Source organism: Hypomesus transpacificus, unplaced genomic scaffold (genome assembly GCF_021917145.1).
Source record: "Hypomesus transpacificus isolate Combined female unplaced genomic scaffold, fHypTra1 scaffold_336, whole genome shotgun sequence".
In the NCBI taxonomy this organism is placed as follows: domain Eukaryota; kingdom Metazoa; phylum Chordata; class Actinopteri; order Osmeriformes; family Osmeridae; genus Hypomesus; species Hypomesus transpacificus.
In genome coordinates this window covers 75,929-94,839 of record NW_025813863.1, presented here as the reverse complement: position 1 = coordinate 94,839, position 18,911 = coordinate 75,929, and the positions used below count along the sequence as shown (strand labels likewise).

General features: G+C 45.0%; 1 protein-coding gene and 1 long non-coding RNA gene across 2 annotated transcripts; one reads left to right on the top strand and one right to left on the bottom strand.

Annotated features, from left to right (window-relative positions):
• Positions 1-932: 932 nt before the first annotated feature.
• On the bottom strand, positions 933-2,669 carry LOC124464423. Its single transcript, XR_006955720.1, has 2 exons — positions 1,942-2,669; positions 933-1,606 (listed from the first exon to the last, which is right to left on the bottom strand). It is a non-coding gene; the product is annotated as an uncharacterized LOC124464423 (long non-coding RNA).
• Positions 2,670-15,598: 12,929 nt separating this feature from the next.
• Positions 15,599-17,178, top strand: si:ch211-198c19.1 (uncharacterized protein LOC100151013 homolog). The gene is made up of 2 exons (XM_047016283.1): positions 15,599-16,248; positions 16,588-17,178. Exons 1-2 carry the CDS (start codon positions 15,962-15,964, stop codon positions 16,838-16,840), a joined length of 540 nt encoding a protein of 179 aa, XP_046872239.1. The 5' UTR covers positions 15,599-15,961; the 3' UTR covers positions 16,841-17,178.
• The last annotated feature ends 1,733 nt before the right edge of the window (positions 17,179-18,911 follow it).

Here is an 18,911-nt window from a genome sequence, read left to right as displayed (position 1 = left end):
GGAGAGTACGACACCACTAACGGCTTCTTCTACTGGCCCGGCGCTCTCTCACCTCGCTCGCCCCTCTCCTTATCTCTTCTAGATCTCACAGTCTGGAGATCGGCTCGGGAGGCTGTGCTTTACCAATACCCTGAGCAGACTACATTAACTAACATCCCGTATATAACACACACACATTCAAACACACACACACTCAGACTCACACACACATTACTGTAATATCTCCCCTTGCCCTCTATCCTCTCTGCTTCTAGTTTAGGTTCGGCTGAGCTTGAGTTCAATGGAAAGGTGCCTCCAGAAACAAATGGATGAGTTCCTCTGAGCAGACAGTTGAATCAGACTAGCTCCTCGGAGCAGACAGTTAAATCAGACTTGTATTCGCTTAATCTGATCTTTAAAAATGTGTGGAATATGTTGAAATAGCTGGTGGAGGAGAGGTGTTGAGAGTTGATGAGATTCTTAGATCATTAAGCTTGCAGAATTTGATTGAGCAAGAGGGACTGAAACAGCCCAATTTTATCTCCAATTTCCCTCTTACTTCTTTAAAATTCACTGCTGATGCAACTCTTTTTAATAGCCCGATATATCTAAATGTATTTTATCCCAATTTGTCCACATAGTGTGAACTGACTGTGTAAAAATAAGCCATCATGCCTGATCTGCATGTGAGTGTGTGTGTGTCTGTCTGTGTGTGTGTGTGTGTGTGTGTGTGTGTGTGTGTGTGTGTCTGTGTGCGTGTGTGTGTGTGTGTGTGTGTGTGTGTGTCTGTCTGTGTGTGTGTGTGTGTGTGTGTGTGTGTGTGTGTGTGTGTGTGTGTGTGTGTGTGTGTGTGTGCGCGTGTGTGTGTGTGTGTGTGTGTGTGTGTGTGTGTGTGTGTGTGTGAGAGTGAGAGTGTATGTGTGGGTGTGCGTCACAAGCAGAGATACACCTTATCTGATCCACTTCAGATGTTTAATGAACAAATATGATTCGTACAATCACTGTGGTGAACTGTCTGTTTCTTAGCACAGTGGCAGGCTTGAAGTAGTAAGATCTTCATCGATTCAGAGGTCCAAGTCTCCTGAGGGCATTGATCAGGTTGGGGCCGACTCTGAATGTATTGGTTCGACTATAGTGATCTGTGATGTAGATCTGGTCAACGGTGTTGGTGCTGGGGTTATAACTCATCACCAGCCTGTCCCTGTTGAAGATTGGATTCCGATTGTGTTCTAAGTAAAACCTGGTCACTGCATGAGGCAGTAGAAGACCCAAATGTAGGTTTCCGACCGTGTCGTACCTGTAACCTCTAGTCAGGGCAGGCAGAATACTGGGGTGGTCTGGACTTCCATTATTGTAGAATACATGAAAACCGTAATTGGTATAATACCTGTTTTGAGAGGTACAAGTCGTTTGTAGGGTCATGTCATTGTTTAAACAAGTATTCACATACCACTGGAGCAGCACATAGCCATGGTGTTGTTGACTTCTGAATGCAGTCAAACCATTTAAATTGTCGATGACTTGTTGGGTTGACACGGACTGGACACCCACAGCCAATAGCAGAAGAAGAGGAGCCAGGACATGAATTATCTTCGCCATGACAACAGGTTTCTAACAAGAAAGATCCCTGTAAAAATAAATACGATTATAATTCAAAATTCAACACAAAGATCCCGAAAGAAATCACATCCAAAAATCAATACAGACAAACATTCTATGGAAATGTTAATCTTGTTGACATAGTAAATTCATTTAGTTTCTTTGTGTTGTATTGTAAAGTCAAAGTCAAACAGTTTTATTTGTCACATACACTGAGTAGTGTAGCATCATCAGGACAGTGACATTATTATGACCTAGCAAGCAACATCTACACAGTAGCAACCAAAAAAATGACAATCCCCAAAATATACAGTTTACATGAAAAAATATTTATACATTACAAGAGCACTAGACCCAACCTACCTTGTGATAGTACTGCACCACCAGCTGGATGGGTCAATCTGAAATCTGAATCTGAAGCAAGCGTCAAAGGTTGTCTCTGATGGTGGCAGTGATGACACAGTTCCTCTGCAGAGGATGAAAGTACTGGTGTGGTTTGTCCTGAAAGGGTTTATTTATTGAGTCACAGGTTGACCTGGGGGTTTTTGAACCTGTGTGTGTGTTGAGCGGGAAACAGAGGGCGTTTCTCTGTTTCTCTGAACAAACACACAACTCGGGCCAAAAGGTGATCTACTTTATGAAGAGCCCAGTAGTACCAACATGTCAACTGCCATTTGCCATTTGCAGACTGTGTCTAAGAAAAGTTTCAAATGTTCACGTTTGTGAGAGTTAACAATCACATGCAATAAGTTTACTAACAGAAGTTCTTCATATATTCCTGTTAGTGTGGTTTTGTATTGAATATTTGCTGGACGAGAGACGACACAATCTTAACAAATATTGTGTAGGTCGAAGGCGTTTGTGTTGTTGACCTCATTATCCTGCACTGTATTATATAATGACAATATAACCTGGGACCTCTTGATTGGCAAATGTAAATAAACAAAAAACTGTTACTTACAGTAACATGAACCTATCCAGTGTTGTTCTAGTTCTTATACATTGAATACATTGATAGTTGTATAAACATTGTGAGAGTGGAGGTTTGGGGTTATAGGACAAAACATAATCTTTTCTGGCATAGTTCTTGAATAAATATTGTGAAATGAGAAGTCAACTACTTTTCATTTACCAGAAGTTCAGTGAACATTATCATGACTGAACTATGGAACTTGAACATTTGCCACAGAGAAACATCTTTACCTTGTTAAAACTTTAGTAAATAGAGGGTCTGCTTAACGAAACGACACGATTGAAATCTAATTATTTGATCAAGTCCAGACTGATTAGGCCTAATTTGGGTGTCCGACTGAGGGCAAGAATAATTACACTTATTTAGTCCACTTCTGTGGTTTGGCTAGGGTCATGCTGAGAGTTAGACTTCCCAAACGTTATTCATATTTACACTTAGCTTCCTCAGAACTGCAACAGACTATTACATATGTAGGTCTACTCTCTGGCAATGTTACAGTTTTTTTACAATCGCTATGACAGTTTTTTTTACCTTTAACAAGTTTTCTAAACTCTTAATGCACCAACACACCTACCACACACAATTGGCAAAACTGTTAATTTCATGCTCAAAATCACACATTGTAAACTAAACTCAAACATTAATTGTCATAACACAAAAATGCACTAAACATGACACCATGTCTACCAAACACTAACACACGTTCTCTTTTTACAGGAACATTTAGTCAATCATAGCACAATGCCATAAAAAACACTAACATCAGATGGAATTACAGAAACTGCATTCATTTATGCAAGTATGTGTCAGGTCTCACAGTATATGGATTATAGATTGTGTTTGCGATGCAGTTTCTTTTGAAGCCTCTACATTTTTGTTTTGTTGGGTTTAGTAAATGCATGCATTTTGTTTCTTTTGCTGCAGAAATTCAGAACAAAAAATTAATGACCGATGTCAGAGTAACTTTAGAGAATGTATGGTTACTGTATTGAAAAAAAGAAGACAGAAACATAATTGCTGCAGTAAAGGCTTCACTTGCAACAGGACATTACCGCAAGAAATATGCAATTTAGCTGCCAATTACAGTATTACCCTAGCTCTGGCACTTCTCTGAGCGCCACCACACATTCTAACTCCTCTCCCTTGCCCTTGTCCCACTCCTCTCCCTTGTCCTGGTACTTGTCTTCCTCTCCTTCGTGCAGGTATTCCTGTATTCTTACTTTCTTCGTGTTGCTCCATATTGTTTTTTTTCCCACACAAGATCAGCACAAAAAGCCCCACTTTGCAGTATATACAGTGCCCTCCAAAAGTATTGGAACAGTGAGGCGAATTCCTTTATTTTTGCTGTAGACTGAAAACATTTGGGCTTGACATCAAATAATGAACGTGAGACCAGAGATCAACGTTTCAGCTTTTATTTCCAGGTATTTACATCAGGATCTGATGCACAACTAAGAAAATATCACATTTTGTTTGAATCCACCCATTTGTCATGTGATCAAAAGTATTGGAACAGATATACTTAAAACATATTTAAGTGAATAAGACTTAATATTTAGTTGCAAATCCTTTGCTTTCAATAACTGCAGCAAGTCTGTGACCCATTGACGTCACCAAACTTTTGCATTCTTCCTTTTTGATGCTTTCCCAGGCTTTCACTGCAGCCGCTTTCAGTTGTTGTTTGTTTTGTGGGGTTCCTCCCTTCAGTCTCCTCTTAAGCAGGTAAAATGCATGCTCTATAGGGTTTAAGTCTGGAGATTGACTTGGCCAGTCTAATACCTTTCATTTCTTGCCCCTGATGAACTCCTTTGTTGTTTTGGCAGTGTGTTTTGGGTCGTTATCTTGCTGCATGATGAAGGCTCTGCCAATCAGTTTGGTTGCATCTTTCCTTAAATTGGCAGACAAAATGTTTCTGTAGACTTCCGAGTTCATTTTGCTGCTGCCATCATGTGTTACATCCTCAATGAAGATTAATGAGCCCGTCCCAGAAGAAGCCATGCAAGCCCAAGCCATGACATTACCTCCACCGTGTTTCACAGATGAGCTTGTGTGTTTGGGATCATGAGCAGTTCCTTTCTTTCTCCAAACTTTAGCCTTTCCATCACTTTGGTAAAAGTTAATCTTTGTCTCATCAGTCCATAAAACTTTGTCCCAGAATTTTTGAGGTTCATCTCTGTACTTTTTGGCAAATTCCAGCCTGGCCTTCCTATTCTTCTTGCTAATGAGTGGTTTGCATCTTCTGGTGTAGCCCTTGTACTTTTGTTCATGAAGTCTTCTGCGAACAGTAGATAGTGATACCTTCACTCCTGCCATCTGGAGGTTGTTGCTGATCTCACTAACAGTTGTTTTAGGGTCTTTCTTTACAGCTCTTACAATGTTTCTGTCATCAACTGCTGATGTTTTCCTTGGTCTACCTGTTCGACGTCTGTTACTTAGTACACCAGTAGTTTTCTTCTTCTTCAGGACATTCCAAATGGTTGTACTGGCTATGGCCAATGTTTCTGCAATGGCTCTGATTGATTTTCCATCTTCTCTAAGACTCACAATTGCTTGTTTTTCACCCAAAGACAGCGCTCTGGTTTTCATGTTGTTTTCACCTCTGAATACAGTCTGCATAGACAAAACCTATCTTACCCAATCTGAACCTGAGTGTAGACATTCAGTGGTATTTATTGATTGAATAATGTATGTAATAGGACACATCTGGGCAACAAAACACACCTGTCAGTCACATGTTCCAATACTTTTGCTCACGTGACAAATGGGTGGGTTCGAACAAAAAGGTGATATTTTCTAATTTGTGCATCAGATCCTGATGTAAATACCTGGAAATAAAAGCTGAAACGTTGATCTCTGGTTTCACATTCATCGTTTGATGTCAAGCCCAAATGTTTTCAGTCTACAGCAAAAATAAAGGAATTCGCCTCACTGTTCCAATACTTTTGGAGGGCACTGTATACCATATAGTCATGTGATTGAAAGAACCTCAACACCATAGTGTTTCCTAGTTGGGAATCAGCTGTGATTTATAGTATTTGCATAACTTCAACCAGCTTTTTCTCAGTAGCAATGCAATAAAATACAGGGGATATATTTGTGTTTCAATTCACAATATGAACAGCTGTCTGACTCTAGCCAATAAATTAGGTTTTGAACATGGCGTTATCTGTTCTGACATACAGTGTTAAGGCATTGGTCGTAAAAATCGATTGTTTTGGTCTTGGTTGAGCTTGTGTGTAAAAGAAGTTCAAGCATTTAAAATGTGTGTTTACTCTATGCATTTTGTGTCAAAGCAACAAGAAATGTGTTAATTGTATAGCCAACACAGGCGGATGTTGTGCTAACTGTGTCAAGAGTTTAGGAAACTTGTTAAAGGTATTGAAAAAAGTGTCATAGCGATTGTAAAAAACTGTAATCCGGCTGTGCGTGTCTGAGTCCAGATACTGCAAAGAAGAAAATATCGCCCCGCTAACCCAACTCTAAAACGAGCCATGAAGTCATAACTGCGTTTATGTTCATGTTTCACTCGCAATTGGGTCAATTGCCATCAAGCTGTGTGTCGAGTCGTCTTCAGGGACGGACCCATCAGATCCGGCTGACTGGGCGTGTGCCCCACGGCGTCCCGTGGCGTTCATCAGATCAGCGGCGTAATGACGCGCTCGTCTCGCCTCCGCTCCTGTCAGAGTAGGCCCGTCTCAGTTAGCATGCAGGACACAGCAGCTGCCGCAGCACTGCACCACAGTGAGGCCTCCGTGATACAGCAGCCCATATATCCACTCCGGACCTCCGTGGCTAATAAAAGAGATATAAGCAGCCTGTCATCATGAAAACCCAGACGGAGATGATGGGGGGTCTGTGCCGGAAAGAGCTGCTTTATCTCTTTGTTTGGCAATGAATGAAAACTACAGTAGCAAGGCTGGGAAGATTGGACGGCTGCAAACACGTTTTCATTCTGCCGGTCCAATCCCGTAGGATTTCAGGGGTTCTAATATATATGAGCGTGATTTCTCTCTGATTTTATTGCTTCTTTTTTTTACATTGCTTGGGTAATATTTTTTTGTTTCCTAGTTTATCGGTTGACTTTATTGTATTTTAGGTATTGTGTTGACAGTGGACTTTTACAGAGATGCGTTCCTTTTTTTAATCAATGCAACAACATTTAAGTAGACTTAAAATAAGTATACATTAGACTGAGGATGTAAAAGCACTGTTGCTAAACAAATTCAAGGCTGAGGTTATGTAAATAATGTATGTTTCATTTAGTCAGGAATGCTTTTACGTAACATCCGCCCCCAACACATTTTCCTTTCCAAATAGCTTCTTTGATGCTAATATTTCGACGTTCAGTGTTACTGTAAATCTAACTTATAGTATTCCTCTACATTGCAGTAAATTGGCAAAATCTGTGCCCAACATTAGCCTGCCATAGGGCACCCACAATGACAATGTGTTAATGAGATTACAGTAAAGGTTGAGGAGATTAAATTATGAGATAAGAGGATGAGGAGATGAGAGGATGAGGAGATGAAAGGATGAGGAGATGAGAGGGTGAGGAGATGAGATGAGAGAATGAGGAGATGAAAGGATGACGAGATGAGAGGGTGAGGAGATGAGATGAGAGAATGAGGAGATGAAAGATGAGAGGATGAGAAGGTGAGAAGGTGAGGAGGTGAAATGAGGAGATGAGAGGATGAAGAGATGAAAGGATGAGGAGACAAATGGATAAGGAGTTGATCCAAACTATCCTGTCAATTGAAAATTCATGTTCACTCTGATGTGGTGCGTGTGTGTTTATTTTGCAGGTGCTCCTCCACCCTGCTCCTCCACCCCTCCACTAAGGCACCTGAGTCTGTTATGAGTGTTCCAGACATATTTATGTCCCATAATAAAGTCCCACTTGAAGCAGCATGGAAATAACATTGCCATTCCCAGTGCAGCCCCAGCCCCACGGCAGTCATCAGCACAGAGTCCTACACAACCCTGATCAGTGAGTCGGAGCATATTACAAGGAGATATATTACAGGCTCAGCCAAGCAAGATGACACCAACTGAGATCCCCGGAACGCTGGTTCAGCTAGTTCAAATTGGGGCACGGTTTGTTTTTCTGTTGTGAGAATGTTATTATGGTTGTGGTTGATCTCAGTTTTGGAGAGTCATTTCATTTGTTCATCGGTTGCCATAGCAGCAACTTTTTCTGTGTTGTTTATAGACCTGGCTTTGATTGCTTCTGTGTTGCTTGCCAGTCCACTGGTCAATTCTTCAAACCACAGTGAGAAGTCCTGAAAATAGATTGAGGATTAGCACTAATGAGGTCAGTAAATGTGTGTGTATGCCCGTGTGTGTATGCATGTCAATGAGTGTGTGCGCATGTGTATGTCAATGTGCGTATGTATGTGTGTATGTGTGCATTTGTGTGTGTATGTGTGCATGTGTGTCTGTGTGTGTGTTTGTGTGTGTTGTGTGTGTGTGTAGGCCACATCCACGCCACGTCATTTGGGTGTTTGTCGTTGGCCGTCCAGTTATCCCAGAGGGCTGTGTCCAGCTCTCGGTACAAGGATCTTCTGATTGGAGGGGGGTTGTCATTAGTCATCGTCCCCCCCCCCATGTCCCCCGCCCTCTCATTTGTGGCTCGTCTCCTGGGCCAATCATATCCTCATTAGTCTTCATTTCTCTTTTTATGGCCCACTCCCGCCTTGCTCTGAGAGCACCAGCTCTCATTATCCTCTCATTGGTTTCATCTGCACAATCGACAGGGCTGGCGACCCTCCAGCCAGCGGCCTCTCTCCTTCCTCCACATCAATTACTGACCCTCTTCAACAGACACTGACAACACACTCTCTCTCTCTCTCTCTCTCTCTCTCTCTCTCTCTCTCTCTCTCTCTCCTCTCTCTCCCTCTCGCTCTCTCTCTCTCTCTCCCTCTCTCTCTCTCTCTCTCTCTCTCTCCCCCTCTCTCTCTCTCCTCCACACACACCTGCACCTGTGCCTCAGACGTGTGTGTGCAGCTGAGCGCTGGGCTGTGGACGGCTTCTGCAGCTTCCTCACAACAACACGTTCCCTGTCCCACAGTCTGCCTCACAACAACATGTCTCTGTCCCGCACTCTGCCTTACAACAACACGTTCCCTGTCCCACAGTCATAACCAAGTTCCTAACACCTGAAGCAAAGCCCACTGTGAAACAACAAATGGATCGTAAATTGAGATTGTGTTTTTCATTACGCTCACATTTTCATACCCTCTGCCTAGATGGAGAGGGGTCTGGAGAGCAAATGTCACTTATTGTTTCTACTGAATTCACACCTCACCCCCCCCCCCATCCCCCTCCCTGCCTCCCACCTCCCAAACACTCATCATTACAGTGATATTGGTAGGAGGGGTGGTGTGTTTGTCAGCTGTGTGTGCACTGTGGAGTGTGTGTGTGAGCTGAGTGTGCACTGTGGAGTGTGTGTGTGGACTGTGTGTGCACTGTGGAGTGTGTGTGTGTGTGTGAGCTGCGTATGCACTGTGGAGTGTGTGTTTGAGCTGAGTGTGCACTGTGGAGTGTGTGTGTGGACTGTGTGTGCACTGTGGAGTGTGTGTGTGTGTGTGAGCTGCGTATGCACTGTGGAGTGTGTGTGTGGGCTGTGTGTGCACTGTGGAGTGTGTGTTCTGAGAATGGGCGATGGCAGGACAAACCAGAATCGTCGCGGCAACCTGCTGTGGGCTCGGGTCATCATAAGCACCCTGGCACATAAATTACCCGGTTCATGTAAGGCTAATCATCCAGTCATCCAGTCAAACAGGCAGACAGATAGACAGACAGGCAGACAGACAGACAGATAGACAGATAGACAGATAGACAGATAGACAGATAGACAGACAGACAGACAGACAGACAGACAGACAGACAGACAGACAGACAGACAGGCAGGCAGGCAGGCAGGCAGGCAGACAGATAGACAGGTGGACGGGCGGGCGGGCGAGCAGGAAGGCAGGCCAGCTGTGACACACTAACACACCCTCCCCCTAGCAGTCTTATCATGGACTTGAAGGGGTAGTGATATGATGTATTTGGGGTTCATTATTGAGGCTGACGTCTGCTGTAGATTTAATGTGGGCCCATTCTGTTGAGGAAAAACATGTTGTAAATTGAGTGCGCGGGGCAATTTCAGAAGTGCCTCTCTGAGCGGGCTGACACGGCAGTAAAGGGATGAGGCATGGGGGGAGCCCCAGGGCGCCTGGCACAATCTCAATTGAAGTGTCAAACTCACTTATGAGGGAGGTTTTACTGCCAATCTGACTCTCTGTCAGAGCAGACTCTCAATGGAAGACACACAAGCACAGATTCCCTATTGTACCTCTCCTAAACCTCTCTCTCTCTCTCTCTCTCACACACATACACACACACAAAACCAAGGAGGGCAGAGAGGGAATGACCTCACATAGCCTCAGATGCACACAATGAGGGACAGTGGATGCCCAAAAAAGGCCATTCATTGAACACTCTCTCTCTCTCACACTCACACACATAGACACATTTACACGCGTACACACTCACACATTCGCACACAAACTCACGTGCACACTCACACATGCACACTCTCACACTCACACACACACACACACACACATCACCAGCTTTCAGCCCTGGCAGATTGTCCTGACGTATCCTAAAGTACTTCCTTTTCCCATGAATATCGCAAATGCTTATTACACCTATTCAGCAAATCCACTGAGCTTCATATTACGGCAGACAAATCCGCCTGGAGTCACGACTCATTCTCAAGCAGTTTGTTTTTAAATTACTAAACAGCATTCAGGTAAAATATGTCATGTTTCTCTGCTCTGCTGTTTTGAATGTTTACCTTGCCTCCACTGCAGGAGGGGGCGCTGTCTGTTGGTGCTAAGGACCCAGTCCTGTTGATGCTGAGGACCCAGTCCTGTTGATGCTGAGGACCCAGTCCTGTTGATGCTATAGCAGAGCCAACAGACAAACCACGTACCCTCACACCTTTCCCCTCCCCCGACAAGGAGAAAGGGGGTTTCCCCCCTTTGTCCTTATCTCCAGAGCAGAACCTTCAAAGCTTCTGGCCCAGCATGGGGCCAGAAGGTAGACCAAAATAGCCTTACAGTATGCAGAGAAAGGAGTTTAAGGAAAGACTAACTTTTCTGGATTTACAAACATATGCTCAAGGACTACATGGCTTATGGACACTATTTCAATGACGGTAGTTGATGTGTTATAATGTATGCTTTCCCTTTTATGCTGTGTTGATATAATTTGATGTTTTAATGTAACTTCCTTTCCTGTTATGATAAATCAGTTAATCTTGATATCAAAATGATTTTAATCTACAAACTAAACCATTTATTAATGTTGTATTGTTATATTTTGAAGTATTAGAAATACATGGACATTTGAAATAGCTGAACTCTGAAAAGTTATCAACTACTTCACACCCATACGTCAATCTCAGGATGGACGCCCAGGTGGGAGTAACTGACCAATCAAAGAGTTCACCTCCAAAAGGATACCCCCCTTTCACAAGGATTATAAAACCCTGACGCACAAGCAAACCTTGCTTTTTCGCAAGGATTCACCGGATGTGTTCGCGACACATCTGACCTATCTTTCTCAAACAGCAACTCACTGGACCACCAGGAACTTTAACGAAAGATTCCTATGCTCTAACCGTTTGACAACGACGAATGGAACTTTGATTCTTCTTCTTCAAACTGACAACAGTAACTGCGATATTGCTACATTTCTTACTTGTGAACATTGGCATATTGTGATTTAATTTGTTACGTTTGATTTTTTAGTTTGCAAATGATTCAACCTAACTTTCGTTAGGATTAGTTAACATAGACTCCCTCCATTGTTCTCCTGAAGCCTATCTCTCTCTCTTCCCCTCCCCACGCGCTCTCAACCCACCATCTAGTATTCCGCTCTCATCATAGTTTAGGACCTACTGTATATTGTTTAACTCAACTCACTCTCAACTAGCCTATAACTTCTTTGGTATTTGTTCATCATAATTACATTTTCTTAAATAAATCATTGTTTATAATACTCGCGTTATCCCTCACGTTATCTGATCTGCTCTACTTTCATGGAATTCGCTACTTAAGATTAGACTGATTATTACGAGTGCTATTATTCAATATTATTCAATAAGGTTTCCTCTGTCCCTTAAATAAATCAGAGGTGGTGCCCCCAAGAACTGTATACTTTATTATAAATTAAGTATTGCTAATCTTAACTGTGCAAACCACGCTGCAATGCTGAGGACCCAGTCCTGTTGGTACTGCTATGGAAGAATTCGAGTGGCACTGTGTAGATCTGAATAGTCAAGGGATATGGTTTCAATACAATTTATTTAGACTATACAATTACATATGATTTAAACAAAGCTTTGCTGATTAGTCTCAACGAAGGAGGTTCCATCCACACAGATCGTTCGCAAGAGTGATGGCGAACTATCACACATGCACTGCCTTATATAAACTTACGATCAAATGGCATTATATAAGGTCAATCAATCAATGTATCAAACTCTGTGATTGGCTAACTCAACTTAGTGACAGTTTGAAACAATACCAAGTGTCCCAAAGTTCTTTGATGTCACAGCTCTCTCCAGAGCAGTAGATAATAAAGCCACAGGGGTTGACCAGTCAAATGGTCAACTGTCCTTTGTGTGACCATCTTCAAACAATACTTTTAATTAACACAAACAATGAAACAGGACACAGTCCTTCTAGCCAAAGTTCAGAGCAACTGTCTCATTGACCCCTTACAGTAACCAGAGGACAGAAGGCCATATAAAATGCTTCACCCATCCCCCAGGTCAAGCTGGCTCATCAGCACCTCACATTCCTTTGAACTCAACTTAGTTATCTTCCCTTCCTGTCTCTAACCAATGAGCATAGAAGATTATAGATTTCATACACATACATCTATGCATATGACCAACTTTTCCACTACAGTACTGAGGACCCAGTCCTGTTGGTGCTGAGGACCCAGTCCTGTTGATGCTGAGGACCCAGTCCTGTTGGTGCTGAGGACCCAGTCCTGTTGGTGCTGAGGACCCAGTCCTGTTGGTGCTAAGGACCCAGTCCTGGTGATGCTGAGGACCCAGTCCTGGTGATGCTGTCCATCATCGTCTGAGAGGGTATGTAATTCCATGCCTGGTTGTACCCAGCAACACAGAACAGAGATAGCACTTCCTCAAGAACATCTATGTTGTGTGAATTAGTTTGTCTACGCGTGTGTGTACGTGTGCGTTTACTGTATGTGTTATTTTTTTGTATGTATACCTACTTCCTCCTTCCAGAACAGAATAGGCAAACCTGACAGGAAATTACATGTTATTGGATGTGGAGAACCTGGTGGATTGCCTTTACATGCAAAGAGCAGGAGGAGGGACAGGGAGGAGAGACAGGTAGGAGGGACAGGGAGGAGGGACAGGGTGGAGAGACAGGGAGGAGAGACCGGGAGGAGAGACAGGGAGGAGAGACAGGGACGAGAGACAGGGACGAGAGACAGGGAAGAGAGACATGGAGGAGGTCAATGTTCATCAGCTCTCAGTTATAAAGAGCAAGCTTCAGTACTTCAACCACCACCACAACATCCTGTTAAAGACTGTTCTTACCCGCCTTTTCTTCCGAAAATAACATACATGCTAGCACGTACACTTCTCAACACCAGACAACATCTACCAGAGCTCCTTACAGCTACTACAGAGAACAGACCTGAAGAGAAGCAGTCAACAGTGGCTGGAATAGAGAGACACTGAGATACAACACACAAGCTGAGAGGCAGGAGGTCCACAAATCTTACACAAATCTAAAGAAAGACGGGAAAAACTGGATCTTCTGTATGCTACAAAGTTTATTGAAAAGGTGATCTCGTATAGTCAAAGCTTTATGACTGCTTGCTGAATTCCGACAGTGAGTCTGTGAACATCTCTCCAGCCCCAGTCATGGCCCCTGTCGAGGCTCTGCGCTTCCTGCTCCGTCTCCACCTGCTGTTGGCTGTGGCTGTGCTCCTGGCCTCTGCCCTCCAGACCCTGGACTCTGAGGAGGAGCTGCAGAGATCTGGCTTCGGCCGCCCCCCGCCTCGCCACGGTCTCAAGCTGCTGCAGTGGTACGCCCGGAGCTGCCTGGACAACAACATGCAGGCGCTGTGTGAGCCGCCACGAGGGGACTACGGCTTCCACTACTTCAAAAACCGCGGAGTACCGCCCGTGCTGCCCAGACTGAAGAACAGGTGTGGAAAGAGACCAGGAGATCCTGTGTGCTCGCGTTAATGAACCTTTGGTCATGTGCTATATGTGATAGTGTCAGGGTGAAGGACTAGGCAACGTGTGGGACTGTTTGTTTGTTTGTGTTTCTTTATTCTCTGTGTCTATTATTCTGTGTGTGTGAGAAAAGTGGTTCATGTATGTAAGTTATTGTTATTATCATTTCCTAGTGAGTCTCTTTTGAGTCCCTCTAATACTTAATCCTCCATCTCTTCCTTCCGTCGTCCGTCCTTTCTTCATCCACATTCAGACCCTCATTCCCCACCTCATGGCCCCCATGCTATCTCTCCCCCGCAGGAAGCTGATGTCCTACTACGCCGTGGGAAACCTCAACTCCCGGGGTGCCAAAAAACTGCCCGACGACGTCAAGCAGTACTACAACAGAAGCGAACCCCTCAGCAACATGGATCGCGTTCTAGTGAAGTTCAACCTCAACCAGAACCGCATCGAGAAGATCTTCATCTCGGCGCACTATGACAGGAGATCCACCTACATCATTGGGCCTGCCCTTCTCTCCTCGCTGCGGCGACGCTGGCTGGATCACCTGTGAAGCTGGAGTGGCGTTTATTCATCTAGCAGAAGCTTTTACCTGAAGCGACGTGCAAGGAAGTGCATATGGTAAGTGCAGTAGATAATCGAGGACCAGAAGCGTAGTGTTTGGAGAGTTCTGCAGAGGTTAGTGCTGGGGGGACTGTGTTACAAGAGACGGTGCAGAGATGCAGTGAGTTCTGCAGACACAGAGGGAGTGTGCACATGCTGTGTGATTAGAAATGATTCATCATCCATCGCTTCCTATTGATCTTCTCCACAAATGAAACCATGTAACAGGTCTCGATTAATAAAGTGTGTTTATGTTCAACTCTAATGCAAGAACGCTCTGGAGGAAGCTAGCTTGCTATCGTTCTACTGTAGGCTGGACAAGGCTGACTGACAAGGTCTCAGTTTGTGATTGAATTAGTGACGCACCACCCTTCTGACTGTAGAATCAAAGAGTCTTTGTTTTGGTTTGTTTGGAACTTATTAAACAACCACTTTGCTAAAAACTGTGTGTCCTTTATTTTGTACTCATCTGTTGAATTTAGATTTGTGTGTTTCTGCCAAAACACCAGTTTGCTGTTGGAGTTTTTGTGAAGGCTTGTTCTGTTATTAGTGAACCAAAACACTACACACACCAGCAACACACATTATTAACACAAACCATCAACACACACCAAGGTGGTGGATTGCCTTTACATGCAAAGATCAGGGAAGAGAGACAGGAAGGAGAGACAGGAAGGAGAGACAGGTAGGAGAGAGAGAGGAGAGACAAGGAGGAGAGAGAGAGGAGAGAGAGAAAGGGAGGATAGACATGGAGGAGAGACAGGAAGGAGAGACAGGGAGGAGAGACAGGGAGGAGAGACGGGAAGGAGAGACAGGGAGGATGGACAGGGAGGATAAGAGGAGAGAATGGGAGGAGGGATAGGGATAGGGAAGAGAGACAGGGAGGATAAGAAGATAAACAGGGAGGAGAGACAAGAAGGAGAGACAGGGAGGAGAGACAGGAAGGAGAGACAGGAAGGAGAGACAGGGAGGAGAGACAGGGAGGAGGTCTATGTTCATCAGCTCTCAGTTTAAGAGGAAGCTTCAGTACTTCAACCACCACCACAACATCCTGTTAGAGACTGTTCAGATTCAATGTGTTCATATTTAGCTTCGGAAACAGAAGCTGGTGTATCTGTTTGGAAACAGACACCTTCGGCTTTCACCAGCTGTGTTTGGACCTACACCCCTTCTTACATCATATCCGGATGTGAACAAATGTTTTGTTTCTTCCCACAAGAACATACATGCTAGCACGTACACTTCTCAACACCAGACAACATCTACCAGAGCTCCTTAAAGCTACTACAGAGAACAGACCTGAAGAGAAGCAGTCAACAGTGGCTGGAATAGAGAGACACTGAGACACAACAAACAAACTGAGAGGCAGGAGGTCCACATATCTTACACAAATCTAAAGAAAGACGGAAAAAACTGGATCTTCTGTATGCTACACAGTTTATTGAAAAGGTGATCTCGTATGGTCAAAGCTTTATGACTGCTTGCTGAATTCCGACAGTGAGTCTGTGAACATCTCTCCAGCCCCAGTCATGGCCCCTGTCGAGGCTCTGCGCTTCCTGCTCCGTCTCCACCTGCTGTTGGCTGTGGCTGTGCTCCTGGCCTCTGCCCTCCAGACCCTGGACTCTGAGGAGGAGCTGCAGAGATCTGGCTTCGGCCGCCCCCCGCCTCGCCACGGTCTCAAGCTGCTGCAGTGGTACGCCCGGAGCTGCCTGGACAACAACATGCAGGCGCTGTGTGAGCCGCCACGAGGGGACTACGGCTTCCACTACTTCAAAAACCGCGGAGTACCGCCCGTGCTGCCCAGACTGAAGAACAGGTGTGGAAAGAGACCAGGAGATCCTGTGTGCTCGCGTTAATGAACCTCATTCATTCTCGGTCATGTGCTATATGTGATAGTGTCAGGGTGAAGGACTAGGCAACGTGTGGGACTGTTTGTTTATATATGTGTTTCTTTATTCTCTGTGTCTATTATTCTGTGTGTGTGAGAAAAGTGGTTCATGTATGTAACGTATTATTATTATTTCCTTGTGAGTCTCTTGTGAGTCTCTCTAATACTTCATCCTCCCTCTCTTCGTTCCGTCATCCGTCCTGTCTTTATCCACATTCAGACCCTCATTCCCCACCTCATGGCCCCCATGCTATCTCTCCCCCGCAGGAAGCTGATGTCCTACTACACTGTGGGAAACCTTCACTCCCCGGGCGCCGAAGACCTGCCCTACGACGTCAAGCAGTACCACAACAGAAGCGAACCCCTCAGCAACATGGATCGCGTTCTGGTGAAGTTCAACCGCAACCAGAACCGCATCGAGGAGATCTTCATCTCGGCGCACTATGACAGGAAATCCACCTACATCATTGGGCCTGCCCTTCTCTCCTCGCTGCGGCGACGCTGGCTGGATCACCTGTGAGGCTGGAGTGGCGTTTATTCATCTAGCAGAAGCTTTTACCTGAAGCAACGTGCGAGGAAGTGCATATGGTAAGTGCAGTAGATAATCAAGGACTAAAAGCGTAGTGTTTGGAGAGTTCTGCAGAGGTTAGTGCTGGGGGGACTGTGTTACAAGAGACGGTGCAGAGATGCAGTGAGTTCTGCAGACACAGAGGGAGTGTGCACATGCTGTGTGATTAGAAATGATTCATCATCCATCGCTTCCTCTTGATCTTCTCCACAAATGAAACCATGTAACAAGTCTCGATTAATAAAGTGTGTTTATGTTCAACTCTAATGTTTGGAACTTATTAAACAACCACTTTGCTAAATACTGTGTGTCTTTTATTTTGTACTCATCTGTTGAATTTAGATTTGTGTGTTTCTGCCAAAACACCAGTTGGCTGCTGGAGTCTTCTGATGAAGGCTTGTTCTGTTATTAGTGAAACAAAACACTACGCATGGAAGTTCCTTGTCAAGATGATCACTTCCTCTGAATACCAGCTGTGCAACAAGGCCTGGAACAGTGCAGTGTATTTTTACATAATGAGGTAATCACATGCGCAAGTTTACTCATGAAGCTTCGCACCGCTTCGCAACACTTCACACCGCAAAGCACTGCAAAGCACCGCAAAGCACCGCAAAGCACCGCAAAGCACCGCAAAGCACCGCAAAGCACCGGGTTGAGAATGCCTGTTCACACAGCTGAATCAAATGAGCTGTTATTTGTGCAGCCCTTTTACACGCAATGTCACAGAGGGCTTCACAGATGTAGGCAGATCAACACTCAGGAACGTCCGGAATCCTTCGATGTTTACGCTACTGTTGGCAGAGCGGCCTTTGCACACTGGTGCAAGTGATAAAATCGCCCTGGGCACACAATGGACCGCCACTGAATGGTCCTGTTTGTGGAATAAAAGTTTTGCCACAGCATTTGCCGAATTCTTCTGAAACCTACCAAAGTCTGTATATTCAAATGAATGAGAAGAGAAGATTCTTATATTATTTCTGGTCTTAATCTGAGATCAATGAGTCTGTTTGTGAATGTTCCTCAACTTCAACCTCATACATACACAGCACTAGAATTTGCTTTTTATCACCAAAACTCTTACCAGGCCGAGGACACAACCTTACAGTTTCCTAAAACATGCCTTCACATAAAGTCAGAAAATCCCATCAAATACAATCCACACAAGTTTTTCACATGAACACATTGATGTTCCCATCAGGTAAGTGACAGAGCAGGGAGACATCTCAGAGAAGACACGGAGGATGTCCATAGCCATGTGTGTCTCGATTCGTTCAACTCTAAACACATGTGAAAGGAGAAGCCAAGACCAGCTGGTTTCCTCTCCCACAACCCCCTGTTTCTTCTCAGCCCCAAGGCGACCAATCACCTCCGAGATCAGCCCCACGGTGACCAATCACCTCCGAGATCAGCCCCACGGTGACCAATCACACCCGAACATGTGGATCTTAAAAACGCTAGCTGAGTCCTCGTTCCTCTTCTGGCCCCCTCTGTGGCCCCGGGGGAGGGAGCTGAGGGGGGTGTGGAGAGGCCCCGGGGGAGGGGGCTGAGGGGGGTGTGGAGAGGCCCCGGGGGAGGGGGCTGAGGGGGGTGTGGAGAGGCCCCGGGGGAGGGGGCTGAGGGGGGTGTGGAGAGGCCTCGGGGGGGGGGTTGAGAGGCCTCCAGAGAGGCTGTGCTCTCGCTACGGGGGGGATTTCTGATTTGATACTCCCACTGATGTGTCAGGGACCTTCTCAGAGACCTCGTGGGCAAACAAAGCCAATGTGCCAGGAAGAGAGAGATTTAGAGAGGCTTCAGTCTGAACTAAATGTTGACTTATTGATGTGTGTGCGTATGTTCGTGTGTCTGCGTGTGTGTGTGTGTTTGTGTGTGTGTGTGTCTGCGTGTGTGTGGTGTGTGTGTTTGTGTGTGTGTGTGCGTGTGTGTGTGTGTGTCTGCATGTGTGTGTGTGTGTGTGTGCATGTAAGTGTGTGTCTGCGTGTGTGTGACACACAGAAAGAAGCAGAGAGGGTGAACGTGTGTGCAT